This window comes from Rhinolophus sinicus, chromosome 5 (genome assembly GCF_057876585.1).
Source record: "Rhinolophus sinicus isolate RSI-liver-muscle chromosome 5, RSI-T2T, whole genome shotgun sequence".
NCBI lineage: Eukaryota > Metazoa > Chordata > Mammalia > Chiroptera > Rhinolophidae > Rhinolophus > Rhinolophus sinicus.
In genome coordinates, this window is record NC_142505.1 from 69,683,790 (window position 1) to 69,696,596 (window position 12,807).

Genomic DNA, 12,807 nt, shown 5'->3' on the forward strand with positions numbered 1-12,807 from the left:
CAATACTTTTTAGTGTACTATTATTAGACTTGGATTGCTTACTGAAGTACACAAAACTCAGTGCTCCTAGTTACTATTTCCTATTAGGAAGGAAATCATTTAATTCTGGTGTAAAATTTGTTTGAAGACTGGTAAAAAGCAGGACCACCGTGTGTCATTCGTAAGCCCCAGGCACTTGCACCTTGGTGGGCCACTTATATTTTTTTTACTGCATTTGTATAAAAAATACTATGAATAAGGACTTTTTCCCCTGATTTTAAAATATTTTCGTGGGCCCTTGTAAAAAGTTGCTGTAAGAAATGTTTGAACTGTTGAGGGCTCAAACCCCCTTTATCTTTTTTAGCAGTTAGGGTTCCTAATAGCGCTTGGCTCACCACAGACCATCGTGTTTTATTGCTAACTTATTGCTCCAGGTTTGTTTTCCTAGGCTCCCACCCCCTTTGCCTACTACGTAGTTATAATACTAGCGCGTGATTGCCTTTGGTTGGATTTTGTTGAGTGACTGGCTTTTACCTAACACAATCTTTTAAATGTAAGGCTTGTAGGCCAAGCCCCCTTTTTGACTGGTTAGATAAGATTTGCACACTCGCCTCGTATGCTGGGCTACTTTTTTTTTGGTAAGCAGTAACTGAACTTGAGAAATGTGTTCAAATTTTTATATGAAGTGGAAATTGACAGTCTCAATGATTCAGAATGGTGCAAGAGGTAACCTTTTCCAGCTCACTCGTAGACAATTCTGACCAATTATGAGGCTGGATGTAAGGAATGAGGTCGAAGAGAAACAGCTGATACTGAAAAAGCGTGGCTACTTTCGAGTTTACCAAAGCTGAATTCAGAACGCCTGCCGAAGAGAATGATGAAGAGCCGTGATGCCAGGCGGCGTCTGGGTCTGGCCAGTTGCACAGCGCCTACTGCCCCGCTTTCCACGGCGGACCCGGAAGGGCCCTCCGGCGAGGGGCGGTGCTCAGGCCGGGGTCAGTCGCACTAAGTTGCGTGCCCAGGACCGAGGCCCGCCTCTCACTGGAGAGTTCCTTTTAAACTCCGCTGGGGAGCCCCTCTGCGACTCCGGTGTGTTTGCCCCCACCCCTCTGGTGGCCCGCTCTTTCTCCTCTGATTGGTCGCAGTTCCTGTTCATCAGCAGTGACGCCGGGGTCGCCTGCCGGGGCCCCGCCCTCTTCCGAGAGCTCTGAAAACAATTTTAAGATGGCGGCGGCGGCGGCGCGGAAAACAATGGGCCCGGGGCGGCGGGGCCAGGCCGAGGCCTGAGGTGGGCAGCGAGCGCCGGCCGGGGTCGGGCCGAGCGGGCCGGAGGAAGATTCGCTGCCGCGCGCGAGCCGGCTCCGCGGCCCGCGGGGCCATGGCGCGGCCGTGAGGCGGCCGGCCGCCGGCGGTGAGCGGATCCCGCAGTGCCAGCCGGCCCGGGAGGCCCGCCCCGGGCCCGGCCCGTGCTGCCCGCGGCCCATGGTGCTGCCCACCTGCCCCATGGCGGAGTTTGCGCTGCCGCGGCACAGCGCGGTCATGGAGCGCCTCCGCCGGCGCATCGAGCTGTGCCGGCGCCACCACAACACCTGCGAGGCCCGCTACGAGGCCGTGTCGCCCGAGCGCCTGGAGCTCGAGCGCCAGCACACCTTCGCTCTGCACCAGCGCTGCATCCAGGCCAAGGCCAAGCGCGCCGGCAAGCACCGGCAACCGCCCGCCCCGGCCGCGGCCGCGGCCGCGGCCGCGGCCCCGCCGCCCGCGTCGACCCCGCGCCACGACGCCGCCGACGGCCCGGAGCACGGCCGCCCAGTCGCGGTGAGTAGGGCGCAGGGAGCGTCCCCTGCCGCCGCCCGGGCCGCTCTGAGACGCCCCAGTGCCTGCAGCTCCTGGGGCCTGGTTCGGGAGAGGCTGATCTGGCGGGGACCGAGCGGTTGTCACCTGCGGGAAATGACACTGTGGCATTACTATGGGATGACCGTAGAGACTTTACATGACTTTACATTACTAAACATGACCGTAGAGACTTTACATTAAGGCGTCGGCTGGGAAGGCTGGTGAACGGCAGCTGAAAGGTTTTTCTTCTAGACTGATTCAGAAATTTTGAGAATTGTATTTGAGCACGCTGGCCTTAGAGTGGCCTCATTATTTTGTAAATGTTTATTGGATCCTTGCTCATTGCTGGGACAGGACTTATATATGGAAATAAGCTGTCCTTTAGTTGACCAAATGAAACTATTCTGAATGGAAAAAGCCAAAAATCTTTGGAAACCTTACTAAAAGGCGTAGTACCGCTGTTTGTGTTGCATTAAAGTATTCCTTGTTTGGGCTGCCCTGAAATTTGTGAACTTGTGATTACAGCAGTGCTATTGACAATTCAGTTTTAATTTATAAGCCTATTTAAAATTTCTGATAATATTAAAGAGTTTGTTGGTAAATTATTTCAGGGAGGTTTTCCTCCCTGAAACTGATTTATAAAAGGGAGACAAAAGTTTTGTTGTTGTTTTTTTCTTGGTAATTTAAAGTTTAAACAAATGTTACCAATCTAATTTGTTCTGTGTATTTTTGAATGCATGCCTTTATTACCTATCCCTTGGGCTATATGGCAGTGCTCTTCCCTAACTAGTCTTCAGGTATTTGGCCTCTCTTTTCCTCTGTAAATGTTGTGTGCCCCACAGGCCCTGTTCTCTGGTTGAATAGTATCATTAGCCTGGGCTGCTGGACATTGCATTGCCTACAACTAGTCGTGGGTTGTGGTCCTCACTTTTCTCATCTGTAAACCGCAGATATGTTTAGCTTCTTATCCTCCATGATTCTTATAAGACTCAAAAGAAGTGATTGTGGATGTGAAAATATTTTCACAAATGGAAAGGCTGCCTGCAAGGACCCTCCTCCGCACCTTTCAGAATCCTGCCATCCTTCAGGTCCAGCTCATCTTCCTCTTCTTGAAAGCTGGTTTCTGACCACACTAGCCCATAGCAGTCAGAATCAACTTTGCCAAAACATTTAGGAAATGTATTGTCTTTGATATTTATTTTTAGCACATAGTCACATACTACTTTGGTCATATCTTGCTAACTAGACTGTAAGCCCTGGGAGGCAGGGAGAGGTTTGGCTCAGAGTTCCGTACACTTCTTAGGCTCTCAGCATGTGTTTGTTGAATGATTGATAATAAACTTGGCAGTACACTTTATTCAGTAATTTATCCTCTTATGCACTAATCTCAAAAGCAAAATGGCTTAACTTCATGATTCCTTTACTAACAACTTGTTTTAAGGAAGGACTTCAAGAGTAGTGGGTGGTCATTCTAGTTAAAGTAAAGAAAGCTCATAAAAGTCTTGGTTTTACACACAAAGAGTTGCCTTGAACTCCCTCTAGAAAGCATATTAGTAGTGATTCAATTTGTTTAAAGAGTAGGAGTTTAGACCCCCTATGGTATTTTTAGTCCTGAATTAATGGAGAGATTAGGCATGTTGTTTGAAGAGAAATTAATTTTGAGTGTGTTCGAACTTGAATCTGGCTTGTCGGTTATTCCTCTGGGTGTCAGCCTGATTAGATGTGTCGTGTTACATTGATGTCTTATCACATTAAATCTTGACGCATGGATTTCATGAGTTTCACCTTTAGAGTGGAAGTGCTCTTCTGTCTCCCTACCAGGAAGAGGACCCCTGTTCACTTCACTTTCCAGGTGATTCTGGGTATGCTCTTCGGCCTTGGAATGGGATCGCAGGAATGGAAGATCAATGTCACTAAGAAAACAGTGGCATTTTCCATTTTAGTGGCTCCTTCACTTCACAACGGGAGAGAGACCTTGCCTGGGTAGGATATGACTTGGAGAGAGAGCACAGCTTGCACAGGGAGAGGGACGGTCATTGTTATTTTTGACAATTCTATATATATTTGATACAAATATAGAAATAAATCAAATCTATATATATAGAGAATAACATATGGAATATTATTTCTTCTTTTTCCCCCAAATGTATTGTAGTACTGTTGGGCGGCTATCTGATAGCTACAGTTACCATTAACAAACCATTTGTGCAGCTTTTTGAAAAGGGATCAAATTAACTAATAGAGTTCACCTGTAGGTTTTTTCCTTTTAGGATATCCCACCGCAGCAAAATCTTAACCACTGTCTGCTTACTCTGTTAAAGATGGATCAGAAACAGTGCTTCAGACTCTATCTAGTTGTCAAGGAATGACCTTACTAGGTTTTCTTCATGCTGTGTGTGCTCTTTAAAAACCAAATAGTAGTTTTCTAATGACAGTTATGGTTGACTTTTTATTAGGAACACTAGATTATAGAGAATTACACCACCACCCCACTTTATACATGTATTCATTCTGTAATGAAAATAGTCTTTTACAATAGCTTGAACTTTTTTCTTTTAACAAAATGCTGTAAAGGTTTATGCCTCGTCCCTTTATCTACGATTGTTATTTTGTGCTGCTTGATAGTCTAAAAGTAGAAATTTGACAGAAAAATGCCAAATTTCCAGTTTCATGGAAACTGCCTTCCTTGCTTAGCTTAGGTGTGCAAAATTTCTTCCTCTATCTCTTTAACTTTTATTTATACATAATTTAAAACAAAAACTATACAAGTAGTATAAAGAACAGGTTAGATTCTACCCACTGTCACCAGTGAGCCCCATTTACTTTATCATTTGCACATACCCTCTCTCCCTCTCTAAAACTTTTATTCTCTGAACCACCTGAGAGGACATTGCACATCTCATGGCTCTCTACTTCCATATACCCCAGTGTATACCTTCTAAGAGTTAAGAAGTATGTGCACGTTTTTAATAATGATTTTGTAGACCAAAATTATGTAAGAATTATTCAAATACATTATTTCTAGGGAGTAGATATTTCTGAACATAAAACAGACATTGTGCTGTAATCATGTGGGATAGTTTTAGAGAAAAGATGACTAATGTGGCTTTAGGATCCCATTTCTTCCTATAACATCTGGGACCTTGTCCTAGCACCCTCTTTCCTTTTTTATTGTCAGTATCCGGTTTCCCACAGCATCCTTCCCTTCAGCTTGAAAGCACAAGCAGATATTCCCCTTTCTTTTGTCTTTTCTCACCCTCAAACTCGCACTCCATCTTCTTCCTTCCCTTTGCCCTTTCCTTGAACTTCCCATTTACTCAGCCTATTGTAATCTGCCTTCTACCTCTTCTACTTTTCCGACGTTGCCCCCTGAAAGGACACCAAAGATGGAATTGCCAAATTTAGTGGCTTCTTAGTCATCATTCCTCTTGACTTCCTCCTCCTTAAGACTCTTCTCTGAGCTCCTACTCTCTTCTTATTTTCTTTCCAGCTTTCTGTTTTTTTCTCAGTCTCCTTCCTGCTTTCCCATATTAATTCATACAACAAATATTTGAGTGCCTACTGTGGGCCAGAGCGTATTTTAGGCACTAGAAATACAGCAGTGAACAGGACAAATTAAAACTCTGCTTTCATAGAGGAAATTATCTCATCGATAATTTTAAAAATTAATTTTAGAGTTTCCAGAAGACTGCCCAACTGACCCTTCTCTTGCTTGAATAAATCTTCCTTCTGTAAAACAAAGAAATAATAAAAATTAGTTTTGTGTTTTTTTTAAGGTGTTTGGTTTCTTTTTTTTCCTTTTTTTTTAATTTTATTTTATTAAATTTATTGGGGTGACAATTGTTAGTAAAATTACATAGATTTCAGGTGTACAATTCTGTATTACATCATCTATAAATCCCATTGTGTGTTCATCACCCAGAGTCAGTTCTCCTTCCATCACCATATATTCGATCCCCCTTACCCTCATCACCCACCCTCCACCCCCCGCCCCCCTAAAATTAGTTTTAAATTATAATAAATCCTAAGAAAAATTAAAAGAGTAGTGTGATACTGAGCGATTTATAGTAGCAGCTTTAGATGAGATGCTTTGTCTTAATTTGGGCCTGAAGGACAGGAGGGTCATCCGTTAGCCGAAAGTCTCAAGAAAGAACATTCCAGTTAGAACCACCAGCACAAAGTCTCTGAGGCAGGAACCTTCTGAGCTTGCATGAAGAACAGAAAGGCGATCAGTGTGGCCGGTAGGCAGGTGGTATGAGAGGTGGGTGAGCAAGGATCAGATCAAGTGCAGTGGGAAGCAATAGCAGGATTTTAAGCAGAAACATGACGTGATGTGACTTATTTTTTAAAGGTCATTCTAGTGCTGGTGGGGATTGGTGTGGGTAAGAGTGGATGCAGTTAAGGCTTTTGCGGTGGTGCAGGCTGGGGCTGGTGTAGTAGAGGAAATGAAGAGGACGAGATGGATTCTGGGCACTTCCTGATGGTAGAGGTAGCAGCTTGGGGACGGGCTAGATGGAGTAGATGGGGGCAAGAGGGAGGCGGAGTGTTGAGGGGAATTCTGAGTTTTTTTGGCTTGAGAAACTTTGCTCACTTTTTAAATAGTTATGTTTCCATCCTCTACTTTGTAATGTCATTGACTTTCATAGCTTCGTTTATCACCTGTAAGATTCTCCAAATTTCTAGATTCTACAGAGGTTCAGATCCATATTTCCAAATGTCTACTATACATTTCCATTTTGAGTTTCCACATGTCCAAAATGGACTCTTCCCTTTTCCTGTCAATCTTACATTCCTTTGGAATGTTTTCCCCAGCACATGCAACCAAAGTGGAAACCGGGGAGTTTCCCACTCCTTTCCTTCACTTCCAGCTCTCAGGTGCTCATTTGTTCAATGAACGTTGAGCTCCTACTGGGAGCCGGGAATTGTGGTGGCACAGGATCTGTGTCAGGCAGCCTAATGGGAAGTAGGTAGTAAATAGGTCATTTCAAAGCCATGTTGGGGGTTTCAAAGCCTGTGGGAATATTGGGGAAGGGATGCCTCTTTGGGTGAGGTTTGGAAAGCTTTAAAAATTTGGCTTTTAAATGCGTCTTAATATTTTGCCAGATGCTCTTCCCAAAGGGTGTTCAATGGAACACTGATTTCAATGCCATATTAAAAGAGGAGAACAAATTTAGGAGACAGTGGGATAAACAGACTTAAACAGTGTCCTTATTTAGGACATTTCCAAACCTTTAATACGCTAATATGCAATGGGGACCTGAGCCTTATCAAAGGCATCTGATAAGATTTTGATCCCTTTGGGAAACTAAGCCAAAGCACAAAATTATGACAATGAGTAGTTCTTTGATTTTGGGGCTTGAAGTGCCTGAACCTGGAAGATAAAGCTGGAAACGTAGGAGTCAAATCATGAAAAGTTGTACATTTGATAATAGGTATTTGGACCAAGTAATTGTGAAATATTGTGAATTTCCTCACACATTTTTATGCTGACATCTAAAGCTTTTCATCCGAAGTTTTTAAGCTTATCAAAAATTATAATGCATTTATTGTGTTGATCTATAGTGCATTTATTATGTTGATCAATTGTATACCAAACTATCATAACTCAATTTATTAAGTAAAATATATGAAATAAGCAATTTATATAACATGGAGTCTTATAAAGTGCTGCATATATTTAATGTGAATCAACTATTCTAAAAAGAAAAGAAAAGGGGCAAAAATACTATTTATAGTTGAAGGGGATATAAATTCCAGACAATTATAAATATTAACATTTAAAAATAAAAAGGTTACATCACTTTTTAAAATGTAGCTAGTAGAATCTGAATACCTTAACAATATGCTTTCATCAGTTATTTAAAGAATGCTTTTCTTTAACAAAAATTTAAAATCATTCCTTTTTCTCCTGGAACTTGTATTTCTTTTACACTTGCCCCACGTAATTTTATTCTTTTTTTGTTTTCTCCCCTTCTTCCACCACCCACCCACCCCTTTGGTCAAGCCATTGTTTCTCAGTCTAGTTGTGTAGGACACAGCTCCCTGGCCCATGCTGGTATTAGGAGCCTTGCGCTACCTCCCTCCCCCTCAGCTGAGGCAGTCGGTCACAGGTCACCGGCTCACAGCAGCAGCTCACGCTGGCCACTGGCCACTAATGGCGGCACACAGTAGCCGGTGGCAGCACATGGCAGCCCACGCCAACCTCTGGCTGCTCAGGGCAGCCCAGCTCCAGGGAGAGCCATTGTTCACAATCTTAGCTGTAGAGGGCGCAGCTTCCTGGCCCATGTGGGAATTGAACCGGTGATCTTGGTGTTAGGATCTTGGCGCTCCAACCACCTGAGCCGCAGGTCCGACCCCCTGTAGTTTTATTCTAACATAATGAATGCTTGCAGTTCTTTTTATTTGATTAGCATATTTTTCTAGAACAAAAACAAGATATAAAAATTGAAATTAAAAACTTTTCAATTTACTTTGACCATAAAGCTCTATGCATATTTTTGCTCTTTTCAAGTTAATTTATACAGAAGAAGAATATATGTAGCATTTGTATATGAAGCATTTATATATGAAAGCTAGGTGTAGCATCTGAGTATTAACGAGTGTTTATTTCAATAAGTTGAGTTATAGTAATTGAGTACACAACAAAATAAATGCATTATACATTTTTGTAATTAATTATTAATCAAAAAAGTACAAGTTTATTAGAAATGCCTCCCTTAGTGAGATGGATGAGGGTTCCCCTTCCTGAGTTTGTTCACATAAGCATAGATGTATTTGTTGGCAAAATGATAGTTCTCGATTCTATTTCTATTTTTTGTTTTTATAAATTTAAGTCCCATAAATCCTTGTTTACATAAATAAATATAAAAGAAAGGAAGAAATTTAGTATGGTAATGTTGTGTAATTTTTTTGAAACTTGAGTTGTATGCCAGAAATCACAATGATGTATCATCAGAAATTAATTTACTAATTAGCTGACAACATGGTTGGATACACCTTTAATTTATTGAAAGCAAAGAATTAGAAACCATCTTGACTTATAAAAGGATAAATCTAGTTATTAGTTACTTACTTTCTCAGTTACTGATAAATATAACACAAAGGCTTTACCAAATTTTACCAATTTATTATTAGATATACCTGTTATTCTTTCACACAGAGGTACCTTGTTTAATCTAATACATTCAAAATTGGTTAGGAAAATCAAAATGCTGTTATTTTAGTACACCTTTGCCAATACAGTAGTTTTTGATAAAATACTTTTTGTCTGCTTTAGATAATTTTTTCATCAAAATCTTAGAAGTGCTGTTATATCTTGTTTAATGTGTGGAAAATGTCTACTGTATAACCTAATTGGCAAAACCAGTTTTGTCTTCGTTGTCAAATTTATCAGCCAAATCAGACTCAGCTTTCTGTGAGAAAAAGTTTGACTTCATTTTTCAACTGTACCTACTACGTCTCCATGATAAGCCCCTCACTTCCAAGGGAGAGAGTTCACGAGCATGGAGCCTTGTCATGAGTTTTATTGCCTGTCAGATACGATGCATTGCCTTCATATTTCTTACCCTTGTTCTCTGCTGTCTCATGGGATGTTCCTTCAAGGAGCTACTATACACTGATTGATTAGTTGAGGGTGGAAGGATGATGTTTTTAATTGAAAAAATATCACCTCTCCTGCTTCCTGCTCTATGGTATATCTGAATTCAAAGCATCCCAACTCACCGGCCAAACTTAGGCAACCAATGTTCTCAAGGCTCTTATGGGCGGTGGACGACCTTGCTGCCTAGCAGAGCAGCTGACAGACCAGTACAGACACACAGTTGAAGTGGCATCAGTTGGACCATGCCTGGTGGAATAGCATGTTGCTGGATGGCGCCTGCAACCATGGGGATGAAGCCCATGTGCGATACACCCAAGATCCCCAAAGTAGTACTTTCGATGCACTGCTTTGAAAACAGCCTAATTTCTCTTAGTGTCTTCCCATGTCTGTCCTTCCCCAGTCTCATAATGTCTGCCTGCTCAGCCGTCAGAACTTTGCTCATGTGTCGTCTCCCCCAGGATGCCTTCCCTCAGTCGTTCCTCAAGCTGGGTTAGGTCCTTAACCTCTGTCAGAACAGTCCCACGGAGCTTTAATTAGTGTGTTTACTGCGCTCCATTAGACTATGAGCAACTTGAGAGCAAGACCAAGAGTCTGGCACCATACCTGCCACATGTTTAGCAGTCAGAAGCATAGATTGAATGACTAGTAATGATACTGTGGAAGGGAATGAGAAGCTGTATGTTTTTAGGCTGTGGTCATTTCAAAAATGGAGTTGGTAGAGGTAAGATGATAGACCCAGATCTGTACTCCCATGTTCCTTGCAGCCTTATTCACAGTAGCCAAGAGGTGGACGCAGTCTAAATTTCCATCAACAGATGAGTAAAGAAAACATGGTATATACGTACAATGGAATATTATTCACTCTTAAAAAGGAAGGAAATCATGTTATATGCCAAAACATTGATGAACCCTGAGAACATGATGCTATGTAAAATCACTTAGTTGCAAAAAGACGAATACCGTATGATTTCAATTATATGAGGTATCTAAAATAGTCAAACCCTTGGAAACAGAAAGTAGAATGCTAGTTGCCAGAGGCTGGAGGGAAGGGGGAATCATTCATTCAGTGGGTATAAAGTTTCAGGTTTGCAAGATTAAAAACTTCTAGAGATTTGTTGCAGGACAGTGTGCATATAGTTAACACTATTGTACATTTAAAAAGGGTTAAGATAGTAAATTTTGTGATATGGGTTTTTGACCACAATTTTTGAAAAATTATAGGACAAAAACCATGATTTTACAAACCACATGCCCTGAAAATTTTCTAAGGGCTTCTTCATAAAGGCAATGAAATTAGACAGACTAGAGTCATTTTAAAGTCAAAGAGAGAAAGATGTGATAGAGTTTGTGATTCTCTGCGTGAATATAAAACAAGGAAAAAGTTTGTGTCTCTATTGCTATATAGTAGTATCTTTATTGCTATACAGTTATAAATAAAGTGTGTTAATCTAAACAATAACAAAAAAGACGGTAGGCCCTGTGTCTCAGGGAAGGACGGGGGTGCTGATGAGCAGAAGGAAGATAATTCAATATTTGCATACAGACAGGGTGAAGGTTATTATGGGCCAGAAGTCAAAAACCTAAATGCAATGACTGTTTTGGCTTAAAGTATTTGTATGGCTTTAAGCATGATACTCGTTCTCTCTGCTCCAAATTCCTCATCTTTGAAGGGTGTTAAGGGGAAAAAAAGTTCTAAGAGACCAAAGATTGTAAACTAAGTGGAAAAATTTTACTTCCAAGCAGGTAACCCAATCTAGCACAGTCTAGGCTCTCTCTCTGAGGGTTGAGGTTCACGGGAGGTAAAACAGGGCAGTTTTTCTAAAGCCAGAAGACCACAAAGCATCTCTTCCCTTACTGGGAAAGCTAAGTCTCCAAGTGTTGCTGACACGCTAATGATATCAGGACCTTTCCCTTAAGGAAGCCGTGAGCTGGCTGGAGGTGATACACTGTGGAAAGAGGCAGTTGTCTTGGGATTCTGCCTTGAGCTGCCTCTGCTGCTTGTAGCAGTCCCTCCCCACCCCATCCATGTTTCAGTTACCAAGGTTTTGCTTTCAACGGTTTCAGTTACCCATGGTCAATTGTGGTCCGAAAATATTAAATGAAAAATTCCAGAAATAATTCATAAGTTTTAAATTGAAATCTAGCCATTGACATCTTCATGGCTCGATGATCCAGGATCACCCAAAGCAGATTATCCTCTGTCTGACGTATCCTCAGAAGGTAAATAGTAGCCTAACACCTGCTTCATTCACCTCACTTCATCTCATCACATAGGCATTTTAGCACCTCACATCATTATAAGAAGAGAGTACAGTACAATAAGATATTTAGAGAGACATCACATTCCCATAACTTTTATTACAGTGTATTGTCATAATTGTTCTGTTTTATTATTCACTTACTCTGCCTAATTTATATATTAAACTTCACCATAGTTATGTATTTGTAGGGAAAAAGCATAGTATACAAGGGTTTGGTACTATCTGTGGTTTAGACATCCACTGGGGGTCTTGGAATGTATCCCCCACGGATAAGGGGGAACTACTTTATGTGATGTGCTGTGTTAGGACCACGAAATCCATTATCAGGCCTGCTTTGATATAAGTAACCTCGCTGGTCAGATCACAATAAAATTTTAAAAGAACCAGGCTGTTTAAATATATTGCCATTTAATCCTCACAGCAGTCTCATATGGTAGATATTGTTATGTCCAATTTTACATGTAAGGGGAAAAAAGTAAGACTCACAGGTTACCTTGCCAAGGTTGCCAGCTCAGTCGTAGGACCAAAGTTCAAACCAAAGTCCAATACCAAAGGTCTTTATCTTTCCACTATGACATTTCGCTTTTGCAGATGAAATCATACATGGGGAAGAAATTTATAAAACCTGGAAGTTTTTTTAGAAACAAATTGCTGGTTAATATTTTTCACTCAAAGACACTCTGTGTCAGAGTGGCGCATATATAAGAATTACTTAGAACAGTTTTTAACTATACATCTCCTTGCCTCTACCCTCTTTCACCTCCTCTGATGTTTGTCCCTTATTGTTGCTGAAATGAGTCACTGTATTGATGGGAATATGTCATGTCCTTTAGTTGTGTGGTGGTAGGTTAATATTTGCTCTCAATTCTTTATTCTCTAGGTCATATTATAAACCCACACCCTTGCCATAGCTTCTTAGCAGGCAGAGTATACTTCCCCGTCCCTTGATTTGGTGCTTGGACTTAGGACTTGCTTTAGACAATGAGATGTTAATGAGCGAGATAAGAGGATATATTGTATTTATGGAACAAAAGTTTTTTTTTAAATTCAGAAAGCAAAATCTTGGAAATATTTTTAAAATATGAAATATATGTGTGAACTATACATATAAAATATAAGCAATTTTCCCAAAAA

General features: G+C 41.3%; 1 protein-coding gene across 1 annotated transcript in view; it reads left to right on the plus strand.

Moving 5' to 3' along the window:
* The first annotated feature begins 1,178 nt into the window (after window positions 1–1,178).
* MAML1 (mastermind like transcriptional coactivator 1) overlaps window positions 1,179–12,807 on the plus strand; it is a 40,146-nt gene continuing 28,517 nt past the window's right edge. Inside the window, exon 1 of the mRNA XM_019716939.3 lies at window positions 1,179–1,794. Within this exon, the coding sequence (XP_019572498.3) occupies window positions 1,462–1,794 (333 nt within the window). The 5' untranslated portion in view covers window positions 1,179–1,461. The remainder of the gene's footprint in view (window positions 1,795–12,807) is intronic.